Source organism: Elephas maximus, chromosome 3 (genome assembly GCF_024166365.1).
Source record: "Elephas maximus indicus isolate mEleMax1 chromosome 3, mEleMax1 primary haplotype, whole genome shotgun sequence".
Lineage (NCBI taxonomy): Eukaryota > Metazoa > Chordata > Mammalia > Proboscidea > Elephantidae > Elephas > Elephas maximus.
The window spans coordinates 58,827,604-58,844,711 of record NC_064821.1 but is presented as its reverse complement, the minus strand read 5'-3'; the positions used below and the strand labels follow the sequence as shown (position 1 = coordinate 58,844,711).

General features: G+C 52.6%; 2 protein-coding genes across 3 annotated transcripts; one reads left to right on the top strand and one right to left on the bottom strand.

Annotated features, from left to right (window-relative positions):
- The first annotated feature begins 911 nt into the window (after positions 1-911).
- On the top strand, positions 912-10,930 carry LOC126072639 (aflatoxin B1 aldehyde reductase member 4). 2 transcript variants are annotated; one of them, XM_049878107.1, is made up of 8 exons: positions 912-1,116; positions 1,258-1,758; positions 5,328-5,515; positions 5,709-5,813; positions 6,580-6,676; positions 6,921-7,020; positions 8,879-9,008; positions 10,148-10,929. In XM_049878107.1, the coding sequence occupies exons 2-8, from the start codon at positions 1,521-1,523 to the stop codon at positions 10,313-10,315; spliced, it is 1,026 nt and encodes a 341-aa protein (XP_049734064.1). In that variant the 5' UTR covers positions 912-1,116; positions 1,258-1,520; the 3' UTR covers positions 10,316-10,929. The 2 variants fall into 2 exon arrangements, with proteins under 2 accessions (XP_049734064.1, XP_049734065.1); XM_049878108.1 differs by lacking the exon at positions 912-1,116 and having other exon boundaries at positions 1,419-1,758; positions 10,148-10,930.
- A 38-nt stretch (positions 10,931-10,968) lies between these two features.
- MRTO4 (MRT4 homolog, ribosome maturation factor) lies at positions 10,969-17,074 on the bottom strand. Its single transcript, XM_049878116.1, has 8 exons — positions 16,813-17,074; positions 14,799-14,857; positions 13,764-13,867; positions 13,026-13,107; positions 12,694-12,761; positions 12,167-12,318; positions 11,713-11,789; positions 10,969-11,575 (listed from the first exon to the last, which is right to left on the bottom strand). The coding sequence occupies exons 1-8, from the start codon at positions 16,838-16,840 to the stop codon at positions 11,426-11,428; spliced, it is 720 nt and encodes a 239-aa protein (XP_049734073.1). The 5' UTR covers positions 16,841-17,074; the 3' UTR covers positions 10,969-11,425.
- Between the last annotated feature and the right edge of the window lie 34 nt (positions 17,075-17,108).

The following is a 17,108-nucleotide window of genomic DNA, read 5'->3' as shown; positions in this document are numbered from 1 at the left end:
TTGGAAGAAGTACAGCCAGAATGCTCCTTAGAGGCAAGGATGGCGAGACTGCATCTTACATACTTTGGACATGTTGTCAGGAGGGATCAGTCCCTGCAGAAGGACATCATGCTTGGCAGAGTACCGGGTCAGCTGAAAAGAGGAAGACCCTCAATAAGGTGGATTGACACAGTGGCTCCAACAATGGGCTCAAGCATAACAATGATTGTAAGGATGGCGCAGGACCGGGCAGTGTTTCCTTCTGTTGTGCATGGGGTCACTATGAGTCGGAACCGACTTGATGGCACCTAACAACAACATCCTGAGTCTGGCTTCTTCCACACATTTTAGGTTCATCCATGTTATTGTGTGTATCAGTAGTTGACTCCATTGTGTGGATGTACCACAGTTGGTTTATCCATTCCCCAGTTGAGGGACATTTGGGTTGTTCCCAGTTTTTAGCATTTATAAATAAAGCCATTGTATATACTTGTGGATAGGTTTCTGTGTGAACACAGGTTTTCATTTCACTTGGGTAATTACCTAGGAATGGGCTTGCTGGGTTATACGGTTTAACTTTGTATGTTTAACTTTATAAGAAACTCAATTATGTTTAAAAACAATTAAAAATGAGGAACAGTCATTTATATTTAGTCACATGTTTACTGTAACCAACACGCTTCATTTATTGTGTGCGTGGATCCAAATTTCCTTCTGCCTGGAGAAATTTTTAAAATATTTCCTGTAGTGAAGTTTGCTATCTAGGAATTCTCCCAACCTTTGTTTTTCTGAACAGTTTTTAATTTTGCTTAATGCTTGAAAGATTTTGTGACTTTGGTATAGAATTCAAGGCTGATAGTTCTTTTCTTTCAGTCCTTTACAGATCTCAGTCATTCCCCAGGGATGTTGTCTGGAGCCTTAGGCAAGGCCAAAGGAGAGAGAGAACCTGCAGCCACGACTGGAGTCTACCCACAGGTGCCTCATAAGAAAGGCCTGGTGAACTGCTTCCTAAAAATCAGCCATTGAGATGAAAATCCTATGGGGCACAGTTGTACCCTGACACACATGGAGTCTGAGCCCGCTCCTCCGGAACTGTTTTTTTTTTTTTCCTTCCCCGCAGAGGCAACTTTTTTTCTGGTAAGCACTTAGGAAAGTTCCCTCCAGGAGGGGACAGGGATCCCGGGACAGTTCAGGGGTGACAGAGGGAGGTAGGTAGGGGACCTGGCAAGGAAGCCCCTCGAGTCCTGGCCGCCTGTCTTGTTTCTCTCGCAACTCTAGGACCTAGCTCATGCATCCGGGATCGTGGCCAAGGCCTGGGTCACTGCCGCTCCGCCCTCACGCGGCGACATGCAGACAGTCCCCGAGACTCCCCCACAGTTGGTTGCGTGGTGGTGAGCGGGATCGCTCTGGCCAAGGCCGCGGTGGGCGGGGTCTGAGGCGGGGTTATTAAGGCGCAGCCGCGGTGCGCTGGGGACTTCGTGTTCCGAGGGCTGCAAGCGACGCCAGGGCTCTCGGGGCTTGCGACTGCAGGCGCCGTCGTCATGTCTCGGATGCTGTCGGAGACGCGGGGCGCCTCGGGCGTCCCTGCCCGGCCGGCCACGGTGCTGGGCGCCATGGAGATGGGGCGCCGCATGGACGCGCCCGCCAGCGCCGAGGCCTTGCGCGCCTTCTTGGAGCGCGGCCACACGGAGGTGGACACGGCCTTCGCGTACGGCGACGGCCAGTCTGAGAGCATTTTGGGAGGCCTGGGCCTCCGGCTGGGCGATAGCGGCTGCAAAGGTACCGCCTGGGGCCCGTCTCGGACCCCTGAGCTGCCCTGAGGGAGCCGGGCGGCCGGACGCTGACCCGTGCGCGCCGTGCACTGCCCTACTCTGCGGTGCGCGGCCAGGATGCCTGGCTTCGGCCCCCTGCCCGGGCGCCGACCTCCCCCTATTCAGCTCTTGAACCCCAAGCCTCTCAAGGCCGCGCACATCCTCTCCTTTCCCTCCGGCAAAGGTAGCCCAGGACCCTCCGCGCGGCGATTTCCAACCCTGGCCTAGCCTGGAACGATTTAGCCAGCCCATCTCTGGGGCCCTGAAAACACTGGAATCTAGAACTGTGTAGCCCTGCCCTACTGCACCCCGCAGGAACCCTTGAGCTGCAGGGATCCTGCCCACCCACCCACTGCCCCTCCCACCCTGCGTTTTCTGTCCCAGATCAGACTTTGGTATGGGCGGGTCATCTACTCTTTTCCAGCCTTGCTGTGCACCAGACTTTGCTCCCCATAGTTCCTTGTGCCCTGTTCAGGAGACAGTGCCTCCCCACTAGGGTGGCAGCACCTGGAAGCCCAAGTAGCACTGTAGGGAGGGTATAGTCTGACGGGGGAGAAGGCGAGGAAGCAGGTAAAGTCTAACTGTCCTCTCTGTTAGTCTGTCTGAGGCTTGTTGATGTGAAGGGATCCCAGGAAAATTGACACTAATCTGTTGCAGGGAAGCTCAGATTCTAGAGTTGGCTGGAGAGCCCAGAAGATGGAGCACTTCCTGGGAGAGAACTATTGAAGAAAGCTCCTCTGAAAAGGGAACATTGGAGTTCCACCTTAAAGAAGCCATAGGAGCTTGCCAGGAATGTAAGAAGTGAGGGTATTCCTGACAGGCGCATTAGTGTGCAAAGGCAATGGGAAATGCCAAGGGTGTTGGAGGTGTGGCCCGTAGGCAGATGCAGCTTAAGTGGAAGGTTTGTGATGGGGGCAGGTGACTCTCCCTCATTAGTCTGATGGCCTTGGAAGCGCTCAGGATGGTGACTGGCTGGCACATAGTGAGGGCTCAGAAGTGTTAGCTGTTATTGGGGACACTGGTGGTTCAACGGTAGACTTCTTGCCTTCCATGTAGTAGACTGGAGTTTAATTCCTGGCCAATGCACCTCATGTGTAGCTGTTGCAGGGCAGGGCTTCTCACCTCGGGACTAAGCCCTGCCTAGGTTCTTACCTTCTTCTGACCAAGAATGACCAGGAGAGGTTCAGAGGTTCCGCATGAACAAAGGTTTCTTAGGAAAAGGCTTGCAAGAGAGAGATAGAGAGGGGTTTTCACCTACACTAGCCTCCAGTCTTTCTCTGAATGAAGGATTTCTTAGGGCTTATAAAAAGGCATTATCTTTATTCATTAGGTGAGTGGAGATTTTCAGGAGAAGAGGAGGGGTTATGAAAATCAAGTGCACAGGCAGTTGGAATTCAAGATGGATTTCCTCACAGAGGTTGCTGGAACTAAGATGGAGTCTGCTGATGGAACTAAGATGGATTTCCTCACAGAGGCTGCTGGGATGTCGAACAGGACTTATTCTGGGATGTTGCGCATGAGCGATGTCACTGGATCCTGGCTCGAGTCCCGGCAAGGGATCTTTGTTCATGATTATCTCATGTGGAAGGTCATTCATAGGTTAACTTGACATTTACTGAGTATGCTCTGCACCTGGTGGGGGACTTGAAAAACAACTCAGGAGGGTTATCAGGAATTTATAGCTGGTCAAGCATGTAGGGATGGGAAATGTGGCCCCTTATTTTGTATAAGCACCTAGTGTGTTAGTCACAAGTAGTCCGCGAGTGCCAGCAGTAAAAGTTATACGGTGGTCTGCACTTAGGTTCAGATTCCAAGAATACTGAATCAGAGGCCTTTTAATTATAGCCAGCCTGATCTCTTGCCCGTCTCATAGCTACTACTTGTCTGTCAGCGGAGTGTTGCCTGTTGTTATGATGCTGAACAGGTTTCAGCAGAGCTTCCAGACTAAGATGGACTAGGAAGAATGGCCTGGCGATCGACTTTAGAAAATCAGCCAGTAAAACCCTATGGATCACAAATGGTCCATCCACAACTGAAGGTGGGGATGGTACAGGAGCAAGCAGTGTTTCACTCTGTCGTTCACTGAGTTGCCTTGAGTTGGTGGCTGGCTGACTCAATGGCAGCTAACGACAACAACCTTGTTGTTATGAGTGTTAACACAGTTTCCTCCTTCCACGCTGAGGCTCTTTCTTCTCTCCCTCCGGTGGAGCCTTGCTGGGTTTCTCCTGATTGACAGCCTGGTAGATCTGCAATAAAACGGAACTGTGAGCGTGTCTCAGCGCTGCCTTTTTTCTAGATCATCTGGCTGCCTCTCAGTGGGAACTCCCGATTTTATTTCTGATAGTTTAAAAATCCTCCAACCCCTTTCTCTTCCCTTCTTGAGGCTAGGGGCTAGTCAGATCCCAGATGTGAAGCTAAGTTCACACTGGGCAGTGGGGAGGTGGGGGTGGTTTTGAGGAAGTGGTGGAGTGAAAAAATTCCAAAGGAGTCCCAAGCTGGCTTACTCCCAAGTCTCAAGGGGTCTAGTGAGTGCCCTTGGCCTGCTGAAGTGACTTTCCAAGTGTGAAAAGTCTCTCTCTCACCTATCAGTCCAGCTAGCTAGCATTCTTAATGGGAGTGGTGAGAAAATTGTGTAAAGCACACCTGGATGGCAGACCACAGGCTTGCTTCATGGGGAGGTTTCTCTTAATTGCTCCCTGCCTTCCCCTCCCAGCGGCCTACCTTGTGGCCTCTGCATCTCCTTTCTGGATTCCTGCCGCAGCCTCCTTACTGGTCTCCTTGCTTCCAGGCATGCTCAGTTTCTATGTCTACGCTTCAGCCAGAGTCATCTTTTAAAACCACAAAGCTGACCATTTAGTGCCCCACAGCCCTCTGAAGCCCAGGCTCCATGGGGTGAACTCAAGGCCCCTTGGGATCTGGGCTGTGCCTCTTCTCTTGCCGTGTGTCTTACCTGGACCTTGGGCTCTAGGTACAAGGAATCACAGGCTTGGCCTCTCTGGGCATTTGCCCCTGTCCCCACACTCTGGAATGTGCTTCCTGCCCTTCTTCAGCTGGCTGCCTCTGACTTCCACTTGCAGATTCTGAGTTAGGGTCACCATCTAAGGCAAGCCTTCTCTGAACTCCCATATGGACCTCACGCCTCCATGCCCTGGGCTCCTCTAGCACCTGATACATTTCTCTGCCACCTTGACTGTGTAGTGGCCAACAGATTATGAGTCCTTGAGGACAGGAAACAAGTGTCCCCATGCATCTCCCTCTGTCAGCCCCTAGTGCAATGCCTTACCCGGCACATTCAGCTGCCTAGGAAATCATCAGCATAGTGATGACAGGTTCATCCTCCCTACAAGGTTTGTGCCATTATTACTCCAATCGAGGGGGCTGAGATTCAGAGGGGTTAAGTAACTTGGTCAAGGTCACACAGCTAGCAATGGTGGAGCTGGGATTTGAACCTGGCTCTGTTTCTTGACCATTACACTCAGCTCCCTCCAATGATTGGTAAACTGGCCTGAGCTAACCTCCGTTTTTCTTCCCACAAAGTAAAAATTGCTACCAAGGCCAATCCATTTTTTGGGAAGTCACTGAAGCCTGACAGTCTCCGGTCCCAGCTGGAGACGTCACTGAAACGATTGCAGTGCACCCAGCTGGACCTCTTCTACCTACATTTGCCTGACCACAGCACCCCTGTGGAAGAGACTCTGCGTGCCTGCCACCAGCTGCACCAGGAGGTAAGGGTAGCCAGCTGAGCTCTGGAGGGTGTCTGCTTCTCCCCACCTTGGCCTCTCACTACCCAGGAGAGTGGAGGCGCAGGGAAGTCCCAGGTGGAGCTGGCACAGACATCATTCCCACAGTCTCCATTGGCTCTCCCCTTCCTGGTCTTCTGGGCTGTGGTGGGTTCTGATCACGGCCCCTCCCCTGCAGGGCAAGTTTGTGGAGCTTGGCCTCTCCAATTATGCTGCCTGGGAGGTGGCTGAAATCTGTACCCTCTGCAAGGTCCATGGCTGGATCCTGCCGACAGTGTACCAGGTGAGGCCAGGGCCTAGAGGCCTTACCTCCAGGGGTTCTCTTGGCCCCTCTGACTGACCCAGTGCCCTCTGCATAGCAGCCACTCCCCTGCTTAAGTCTGTAGAGGCTTCTGTGGCCCTCAGGATAAAGTCTGAGCCCCTCAGCCTGGCAGACAAGCGCCTGCATGCTCCAGCCCCGCCTCCCTTTCCTGCCTCAGTGCCCACCTGGGTGATTTCCTTTCCTGCCTCATGCTGCACTTCAGGTGGAACACACTAACCCCCTGCTTCCCTGGCCAGAGTGCTCAGGTCTCACTTAGATGGTTCTGCCCCAGGGAAGCGTTTCCTGAGAGTCCCAGAGGAGCCTGAGATCTCATGGTCTCCCTTACCTCCTGACTGTTCATTCAGCAAGTGTTTGTAAACCTGTTTGGTGCCAGGCCCTGGTCACAGAACTGACTAGTGGATTATAATTGCCTCTTGTCCTAGTTATACCTTACTCGATTATACCTGACTATACCCTGCCTGACTATAAACTCTTTCAGGGCAAGGACCTTGTCCTCTTGGCTCAGGGATGTAAATCCTGTGTCCAGCCCATAGTTGGGGCTGGTCAAGGTTGGCAGAATGATCAATCCAAGTCCAGTTTTCCTTGGGCACACACTGTCCCTACCACCACTAAGTATATGCCCTGTGGTTAAGGTCCTGGGAGGGTCTGACCTGAGGGTTCTACAAAAGTAAAGCTGGGCCTCTCTCTTGACTTGTCCGTCCCCACCTGCTGGCCCCTCTACCCGCAGGGCATGTACAACGCCACCACCCGGCAGGTGGAAACAGAACTGTTCCCCTGCCTCAGGCATTTTGGATTGAGGTTCTATGCCTACAACCCTTTGGCTGGTATGAGTGCTGTGGGAACAGGTTCTCCTGGGGTGGGAGCGCATTCCTGGCCCCAGCTCTGCCTCTTCGCAACTCAGTGGGTACCCAGCCCAGGACCTGGGAGGAGGGAGGGGTTTGACAGGAGACTGGGCTGTGTTCTCCATCCCTCCTGGGTCCCCCATGATCCCCAGGCCCAGGGCCACCAGGGATCTCCAGCCTGTCTGGGAGCAGTCTGGCCAGGGTACTGATTGTAGCCTTCCTGCAGGTGGCCTACTGACTGGCAAGTACAAGTACGAGGACAAGGACGAGAAACAGCCCGTGGGCCGCTTCTTTGGGAATAAGTGGGCTGAGGTCTACAGGAATCGGTGAGCTGGGGGGAGGTGATGTGGGTCCCCCTCGTCTGAAATAGGGAGCCTCTGGGGCTGCTCTCCTGGCGGCCAGGAGCTTCGCCTGCTGTCACAACTGGGCCCCTGGATTTATCGAGTCCCCCTTCCCGTCTTGGGTATCCTCCTGTGTCTCTGCGGGCCTGGATTGGGAGTGAGGATCCTGTGTCCTTGAGGAAGAGCTCAACCTCTGCCCAGAGTGGAGGAGGAACCTTGCATTGGAACTAGGGAAAGCGGGGCTTGGTTCTGTCCCATAACTAGCTGAGCCTGTCCCCCTGGGCAAAATGAGTGCAAGTTTTGTACACTCAGTGGTAAACTTGTCATCAGTGTCTAAAGTCATAGTCGAGCAGCTGTTGGGACCTGCATTCTTCCCTTCCTGTTTCCACTCTTTAAATTTTGAAACATGTTATCAAAGTAATACACGCCCATGGTTAAAAGCAAGCCCTTTTCTAGTCCCATTCCTGAGGCAACCAGTTTAAACTGAAACAGCCCTTTTCCCTTCAGCTTTTACTGCGGTGTCTCTGAAGCAGATGCTTTTGTTGCTCTTAATTTACCACATTTAGGTATCATGTGTGTGATTTACTTCCTTGCTTTTTGTTTTCTCCTCTTGGGAGGAGGGCAAAAGAAGCCAAGCTTCATGGAGGAGGCTCCAGTGTTTTGTTGAAATGACCAAGGACTTTTTCAGCCATGGAGGGTCTAATATTTGGATCCACCCTGTATGCAATGCTGTGGCGTAAATCCTTATCTGGTACTGCACCGATGCTCTGACAGGGATCACAATAGAGGGTCCTGGACAGAGCAGGAGAAAAATGTAGAACAAAATTCAAAGTCATAAAAAAAAGACCAGACTTATTGGTCTGACAGGGACTAGAGTAACCCTGAGAGTATGGCTCTGGGACACCCTTTTAACTCAGTACTGAAGTCATTCCTGAAGTTCACCCTTCAGCCAAAGATAAGACAGGTCTGTAAAACAAACAGTAACACACGTAGTTCAACCATGTATATGAGACTAAATGCGCACAGCAGCCTAAAAGCAAAGAGAAGAAAGAAGGAAGGGACAGAAAAACTGGACAAATGGAGATGGGGAGCCCGAGGACAAGAAGGGGAGTACTGATACATTGTGGGTGGGGTTGGCAGCCAATGTCACAAAACAATTTGTGTATTAATTGTTTAATGAGAAACTAATTTGTTCTGCAATCTTTCACTTAAAGCACAATTTAAAAAAAAAATCCTTATCTGGCACACCCAGGGGTTTGTGATAATCCTGGCCAGGTCGCAGAACCGTCACCCTAAGCAGTGCTTCTCAAGGAGCCGTGCACTGCGCACTGCCCCACCAGGCCCAGGCCGCACCTGGCTGTCACCAGGTCTGCCCTTCAGAGTTCACGGAGCCCACCTATGCCCATGGTCACCTTTACACTTTGTGTTCACTGCTGGGGCTGGCACAGGGTGGTTCCTTTCCTCACTAGGAGAGAAATGTGAGGGTAGGGAGGGCAGGTGGATCAGCCAAGGCCACAGAGCTCAGTCATAGGGTCCCTTCTGTGACCCAGAGGACAGGTGTGATGCTGAAGCTGCTCCAGGGTCTGATGTGGGGGTTGTGCTGCTAACATCTGGTGAGCATGTTAAACCCGAGGGGTCTCACCTATAGCACCACCGTCTTCCAGCCTGGAAGTGTTTTGATGTGAGGCTCAAAAAAGTACGTGTATTCTGCAACTCAGTAATGTAGCATAGAGATAATGGTCTCTTCAGTGCTAGAGGGTTTGGGGTTGAGGTGGCTGTCTAGGCTGGCCACCTTGGTGACCCCCATGGTACTGCTTCTGCTCCGCCCTCCCCACCTGCCCAGCTTCTGGAAGGAGAACCACTTCAAGGCCATTGCCCTGGTAGAGAAGGCCCTGCAAGCTGCTTATGGCCTCAGTGCCCCCAGCATGACCTCGGCCGCCCTGCGGTGGATGTACCACCACTCCCAGCTTCAGGTAAGCCAACTATCTCCTGGATATTTAGCCTCTGGAAGAGGAGAGAAAGAGGGTACAGGATTAGTTGGTGATCTCTAGGACCACTCCTTTTCCTTTTCTTCTGAAATTTCCAGTGGCCCAGCCCTTTGGTGTGGGAATCCTGTTGTTCTTACTTAAATTCTGGGTTGCAAACACTGTTTCTTACAGTGGCTCTACTATGATTAGAGGGCAGCGGTAGTTCAGCGGTAGAATTCTCGCCTTCCGTGTGGGAGACCCAGGTTTGATTTCCAGCCGTGCACCTTGTACGTAGCCACAACCAGTGTCAGCGGAGGCTAGTGTGTTTCTATGATGCTGAACAGGTTTCAGTGGAACTTCCAGACTAAGTTGGACTAGGAAGGCCTGGCAATCCCCTTCCCACAATCAGCCAGTGAAAAGCTGTGGATCGCAAAGGTCTGATCCTCAGTGGATCGTGGGGACGGGCAGGACTGCACAGTTCCGTTCAGTTGTGCATGGGGTTGCCATGAATCAGCAGCCCTCTTGGCAGCAGCTAACATCTTAATCTTACATCTGGAAAAACTGGCTCAAAGATGCTTTCCCTTCACTAAGGATACATGCTACCTGTGGTATGAAATGAACATAAGTTTGACCCTGAAACCTTCAGTTTTTAACCATTAGCATTTATTCCATCCCCTAGCTGCCTACTCTGGAGGTAGAATCCAACTACCTTGTGGGTCCTTAGGGAGTTTCCCTCTCTGTTGTCCCATGTTTCCAGCTTGGGGGATATACGGTAATGGCTTCACTTTATGGCGTACCTGTTACATGCCTTGCCCACTGCAAACTGCCTTATGAAATTTGCAGTTCTCACAACCACCCTGCAACGTGGAGGATGTGTGAGACTTAGAGATCAGGTAACTGAGCCAGGTTAACCCAGCTGCTGAGTGGCAGAAATGAGTGGCTTTGACTGCAGGTCTGTCTGATGGTGAGACGGTGTGGCCACGGGGCTCTAGAGCCAAACAGGTACATGGTCTGAAGGAACAGAAATGCTACCTTGAATATAAGACATAAATAACTAGGAGTGAAGCCTTGGCAGGCTGGGGCTGGGTGTGTACCTGGGGTCACCTTGCAGTAAAAGTGTGATGTCTGGCTGTCTCCCCTCGCAGGGTGCCCGTGGGGATGCGGTCATCCTGGGAATGTCCAGTCTGGAGCAGCTGCAGCAGAACTTGGCGGCTACTGTGGAAGGGCCCCTGGAGCCTGCCGTCGTGGACGCTTTTGACCAAGCCTGGCACCTTGTTGCCCATGAATGTCCCAACTATTTTTTCTGGATCTAGACCTGAAGTGGCAGAGGGACCTTCCCTTGGGTGACCTCTTTCATTCTCGTACCCCAGCCATTTTTGCCTTAACTGCTTTAGCTTGTCCTTTCCTCATCACCCTCGTTCACAAACTTTATTTTTCCGTATTCTTGCAATGTTCCCTCACAGTGTGGAAAGGCTGGGGCTGAGCCCTACCTGGGCACTTCCTATCTGAATAAAGCAGGCACTGGCCTGGTTGTAGGCCAGGCCTGGAGCGAACCTGGTACGTGTTTCTTCGGCTGCCTGTTTCCTATCTTTGCTATGGGTTTGGTGAGAGGAGGGCAGGAGTATGGATCGGAGTCTTAAGAGACCAGTCAGTGGGAGGGCCTCACGGGCACACTACCTCGCAGGGGACTCCCCAGCTTGACCTCAGCAGTGGGGCTGGTGGCAGCTCTCCCTTTTCTATGCCTGACAGAGAAACAAAGGGCTACACACTGAAGTTGGCTTTCTCAGATTCAGAAATGCCCTCAATACTTAGAAATGGAACAACCTGGGCAGAAGCCTACCGTTAAGAGTCACCACCAAGGGGAAGAGTGAGGCCCCCCAGGAGGCCGTGGAGAGTATCAGTGAATGTTCCTGGCTCTCAGCTCCAGTAGTGACTTTTCTCTTGGCTCTGCTCAAACCTCCTGTCTTCTGCTTGGTTTTTTTTTGGGGGGGAGGGGGGGAGGGAAGAGCGAGGGTGTCTGTTTTCCTCATAAAATCCCTGTTTAAGCAAAAAGTTCCCAGCTCTGGAAGAGAACCCCCAGCCTCAGTGGTTGCTCTCAGAGCTTTGCTGCTCAGGCCACGGTGGTCAAGCAGTGGCCCAGTGCTGGATGCCAGCTCATGAAGCGAACAAAGGGAATCCTGGGAATCCAGACAAAAGCACAAATCCCAAGCCTCCTTTTCCTAAAAAAGGTTCCTTTTGCTGTCCACAGAGAGAAACCCTGCAGACGAACCTTTATTCTTTATAGAAAGTCTCTTTGATCCTCCCTTGTCTTCACCTGTAGCAAAACAAATAGCTGCTCCCTCAAGTGGGGAAGCAGCAGTCCTGCTGGTCCCGCCAAGGGGAGACCTGGGGCTTGCCAGAGGCCTCCATCCCGAGCGCCCCAGTCAGTCATCGTCGTCTTCCTCGGACTCCTCTGCTGACTCAGATGCGCTCTCTGGCAAGCTGTCGCCCATCTGTTCAAACCTTCTGGACTGTGCATCCCACACGTATTTGATGGTTACCTTGAATTCAGCCATCTCATACCCAAAAAGCTTCTGCAAGAGATGAGAACCAGGAGATGAGAGGAAACAAGTGTCATCAAAAGCCTGAGTGAATGCTTTCAGCAGAGCTAAGCAGCAGTCCCTCCTGCCACAGCCCCAACTGAGATGGAGCCCTCACTGGTCAGACTCACCAGGATGCGGGCCTGCTCCGGGGTCAGCACATCGCCCTCCTTGCACACCTCGTAGTCGGACAGCAGGGTCACCACACCTGCAGGAGAGGGTGGCCCCCAGCAGTCACGCCTGGCACAGAGGCCTGCATAGCACTTTGTGCCCCTGCCCCAAGGTGGACAGAATCTGGTCGGCCACTTGTGCTCCCACAACACCAGCACATATAGGGTCAGTGGCTGCCTCCTTAGAAGGCCCTAAGTGCTGCATTCTGGCTCTAAGTTACTTTCCACTTCCACCCTAAACATGAGCCGGGCACCCTGTCCCCCTTTTTATGTGAGAAGATGGAGGCCTTGGAAATAATTTGCTCAGCAGAAATGGAAAAATGGGGCTGTTGGGCTTGAAAGCCTGGGCTTTCTGCTCTAAGTCTCCAGGTTTTGCCTCTACCTGCTAGCTCCAGGATTCCCCCACTCCCCTTACCTTTCTTGAGGGCAGTGGGCAGCCCCAGCTGCCTCAGCTGCGGCTCCATGGAGTGGGGGAACTGCTCCAGCGGCCCGGGATCCAGGCTCACTGTGAACATTGCTTTGTTACCAGCTCGGGCGTAGTCCATTTCTGTGAATTTAGTGAACCACCTGAGGGGACGGAGAAGTGGTAGGAGGTGAGATTCCTGACTGGACCATCAGCCCACCTGAAGTGAGGCTCCCCCACAAGTGCACTGTGGCCCTAGGTCTCCCTTCCCGCCCCGTCTGTCTCAGCTGCTGGCCTGGAAAAGATCTTTGCCCACCACCATCCCTTTTCCTGACTGAGGCACCCGCCGGAGGCAGCCAGCTGAGAGCTCTGTGCTGACAGAATAAAGACGGCTCTGGTCAGAACCCACTAGTCTCGGTACCAGGGCTCCAAGAGCTAGCTCATACTTGATGCCTCCACAGTGCACCTAGTCCCTAATCATTGCTCCCCCTAATCCTCCCCAACCTTTCTCTGCCCCACTGTCCCTCAGAAACACTTACTCATTCACTTCCTCCTTAGTGCGATTGGTGAAAAGGAGACCAACTTCACCTCTCAGCTTCTTGCTGACCTATCAAACAAAAGTGAGGCTGGTTTGGTCACAGGCCAGTGGTTCTCAACTGGAGACAATTTTGCCCCCAGGGGACATCTGGAGACATTTTTGGTTGTCATAGGTAGGGTGGGGGTGCTGCTCCCTGGGTCTGGAGGTTAAGGGAAGACACAGAGCTTTAAGCTAGGCCTTGTTCTCCCTGGGCCAGGCCAGGTGTCTGTCACCTGAGAGCAAGAGAGAGGGCAGCTTGGCTTTGGCCCCTCCCACTGAGGGCCTGCGACTCACCTGGTGCAGGTTGTCTTTGTACTCGTCAGACGGGCTTCGACCCAAGGCCACCATCATCACCTTGTTTTTGCCAAAGAACATCCTGCAAGAAAATGGGGGGCCCATGAAGAAGTGTCCTGCCAGCCCACCCCTGAGCTAAATGCAAACCAGTTCCACCTCAACAGGAACCTGTGAGCCAAGGCCCAGACTGTTACAGAGGAGGGTCACACTTCTACCCCATAGCCCGTCCACTCTGCCTGTAGAGCAGGGCCCCTTTCACTATCTCCCGTCCCTACACACTGACATTCCTCACGCTGTGTCCCGGCGGACTGTGGGTATTGTGTAGCAGTCCCCTCCCCTGTCTGGATATATGAAGAGGCATGCTTAGAGTCTGAACCAGAGCTGCTGCTGCAGTGAGAGACAGCTGGAGCCACCACCTGCAACTGTCCTAACGGCAGCCACCTAGCCCATGCTGCCTGCCCTCAGGTCACTGTGCCCTACTCTTCACAGTGATGTTCGAAAACTGAGGTGATGCTCCTAAAAGGACCAGATCCCAGGGTTAAAGGAGCCACTTCTCCCAAAGGGTCACTGCTCAAACACTCCCTGCCCCTCCAGGGGCTCTGTGCCCGATCAGCTTTAACAGCGATGAAGCACCCTTTCTGTCCTTGCTGAGGCTCCACCTGTGATTCAGGTACCTGAGGGTCACAACTGCCCCGTGCTTTGACTGCAGCACTTGCCCTCTCCCCACCGTCTGCTCACCGGCTGTGCTTCCAGGCGTTCCGGATGTCCTTCAGCTTGCTGTTCCTCATGTTGGCCACGGAGAAGATGAAGAGATACTTGTACGTGTCCACACATTTCCGAAGCTGTGGGACAATTCATGGGGCTCTGGAGTTCAAGGGGCAGCATGGGTTGGGCAGTACTCTGGCCTCAGAGGGAAAGAATCTGCTCAAGGTCCCTTAGAACTGTGGAAGTTTAGACCTGGAGGCCTCTGATCTGGTGGTCTCCTCGTCACCTCCATTAACAAAACCAGGATCACTACCTGCAGGGGCTCCCCCCAAGGCAAAGCAAATGTGACCTCACCTGCGGGGGCAGCTGAGCTATGGTTCAAGATCATATGCCCTTTCCCAGGCTCTGACTAACCTGTAGCCACTGGTGGCATGAATCACTTCTCTACTTTGTCCATTAACTATTAACGGCCTAGAAATACATCCATACTAGGAAAGCTCCTAGTAAATGGAAATACACAGAGCCTTAAGATTTACTTAGGATATAAGGGAGCTCACAGGTACTGCTCTGTTTATGCCACAGTCATCAGGAGATGGTCCCAAGGAAACAGGATCTTTGTCTAGAAGACTCTGCTCCTGCTAAGCCTGCAGTCCAGGGCTGGCAGGTCAGAAGCAGTGGAGACAGTGGGTTGGTGAGGAGTACAGCTGTGCAGTTATCCATACCTGGTAACTCTTTAGCTTGTTGACATTTGACACACTAACCTCTGTAAACTTCATTCACCCCAACCATAAAACAGAGATAACGTCTAGTATCTGAGGATGTCATGAGAATAGCGTGAAATAATACATACAAAACCCTTGGCGCAAGGCAGACCACACAGTAAGAACACAATCAAAGCTAGAAACCATTACCATTTGGCATTATTGCTGCTGCTGCTGCAGGAATACAGGTGGGACCAGCAGTTTGGTATTTTTTTTAACAGTATGTTCCCCTGGCCAACAGTTCCACACCCACTGCTGAACACCAAACACAAGCTCTGGAAAAATAAAACGGACAAAAGAACCTCACCTCTTCTATCAGGTTCTGTTTCAGTTCCAAGCCTTTCTTGGCAGTTTTGGTTAAGGAAACTAATACAAAAGAGGGAAAAAAAAGCTGATGAGAGACAAATCTGGATGGCTCAGGAGACTCATTTTCTTCTCCCCTTTGTAGCTTAGCCAAGAGGTGGCTTAGCTGGGCCAAGCATCTGAGGCAAGGCAATAAGGCCTTCGGCTGATATCATCATTTCTGGCATGAATGGCTGTTCCCAAGACCCGTGGAGTGCCTCCTCTTCAGTGATCCTGGGTCTGGAGATCCCTTGGTATATTTCCAGTTACTTGGACAGACTCAGCCCCTCTTCGGATCACCCACAAATCTGTAACACAGCATGGGGGTGGGGCTCACCCCTGCTTCCCTGGCACACCTCTTCTGCTCTTGGCCACGGTGCCCACAGACCATCTGTACCTGGTCTACGCTGGGGAATGACAAGGGTCTGGGGACTGCATGTGCTCTGCTCCATCTCTACACTTCAGTCTGGCAATCTGGATCCACAGATGCAGCCATGCCTCCTTGGGGCACTGGGGCTGACAATGCTACTGTAACAACAGCTGAGGCCCAATCAGCCCTCACCCAGAGAGTGTGGCGTTTGCCAGATCTGACCAGTGGCCCCTCCACAAAATCAAATTGTCCCACAACTGCAAAGCCCTGGGTGCCTCCAGGAATGGTCTGCCTCTTATTGGAGTCAACCTGCCTGGTACTCCAAAGTAGAGACATAGCTTCTTCACAAGGCACACACAGAGAAAGGCAACCACACCAGTCAGTGGCCAGTGCAGCAAGGGAGGGGCCACAAAATACAGCTGGCCATTTCTCTTTGTATCCACCGCAGCAAACTTTGGCCCAAGCCATCATCATCTTCTCTTGGATTAACGCTGATCTCTTGCTTCCACCCTTGCCCTCTGCTCCCCATCTTCCCTCCCCCCAGCTTATCCTCAACAAAGGACCAGAAAGATCCTTTAATACTAAAGCTAAATCATATCATTCTTCTCCTCAAGGCCCTCCAGTGGCTCCCCATTTCACCCAGGTGTGAAGGCAATTCCTCACAAGGGCTTATAAAGCCCTGACCACTCTGCTCCCCTGTCATCTCCCACTCTTGTTCACTCTGTTCCAGCCACACTCCGGAACATGCCAAGCATGTTCCCGTTTCAGGGACTGTACTTTCTGCTCCGTCTACTTGAAACACCATTCTCTCAGACAACCCCTTGGGTTGCTCAGCTCCTTTTTTCAGGTCTCTGTTCATTTGTCACCTCATTAGAGGGGTCTTCCCTGACACACGAAACAAAACACTATCACTGTCACCTCCTTTTTACTCCACTTTTTCTTTGTGGGCATCATTACTGTCTGGTAAATTTATTCAATTTTTGACACGTTTAGCCTTAGTAAAATGTTAAGCTTGATAAGGACTAGGTCTACTGCTGTATACCTTAATGCCTAGAAAGTGACAGATGCGTGCTAGGCTCTCATATGTTTGTTGAATGAATGAGAGGCAAGGCACCATAGTAATAGTAGTCACGAATGATCTTTTAGAAGGTGACAACTGAGAAACAGCCAGTAATATGAATAACGGGACATAAGCAAGTCAGGTACAAGGGAGAGGAAAGGAATAGGTCTGTGCTGAAGGAAGGTAAAGGCGGCCAGGGTGACGGGAGGGCAGAGAGCGGAGGTGGGCACGGGCTGAAGTGGGAAAGATGAGCATAGGAGAGCCTGGGCACCGCCTGGGTTTTCAGAAGCTGTTTTCTGACCTAGTTAGCCCTGGAACAGGCAAAACAGTCTCCGACAAGTCCTTGACCCGACAGGCTCCAACCCCGTTCGATGCTCCCGCCGCCCCGAGGTCTCCTTCCCAGTTCGGAGGCACCCGCGGAGCTCCTTGCGGATGTCTCGGTGTCCCCTTCCTTCCGCTCTCCCCACCCGCGCCGTCCCGAAGCCCCCACTGCTGCTGGCATCCAGCCCGTGGAACTGCCCACCCGGTCCCAACATCCCCTTGGCCCACCTTTCTTGTCGCGTTTGGATTTGGGCATGGCGCTGAACACACGTGCGGCGGAAGGTAGCGCTGCCTGTTAGGACCCCGGCGGCGCGCGGGCTTCTGGGACGAGCTACGAGGGCTGTCCTGGCGCGTGCCTGACCCAATCTGCGCTGAGAGGTTTCCCTCCAGAGGACCGCCACCTGCGCCTCTCTCCGCGTTTGCAGAGCAGGCTCCCGCGCGTCCGGATGGTCTCTGAGTCCCAAGCGCCTCCGGAAGGTCTCTCGAGCGGTACAACTCTATGGTTCTGTGGGGGCGTAGCCTGC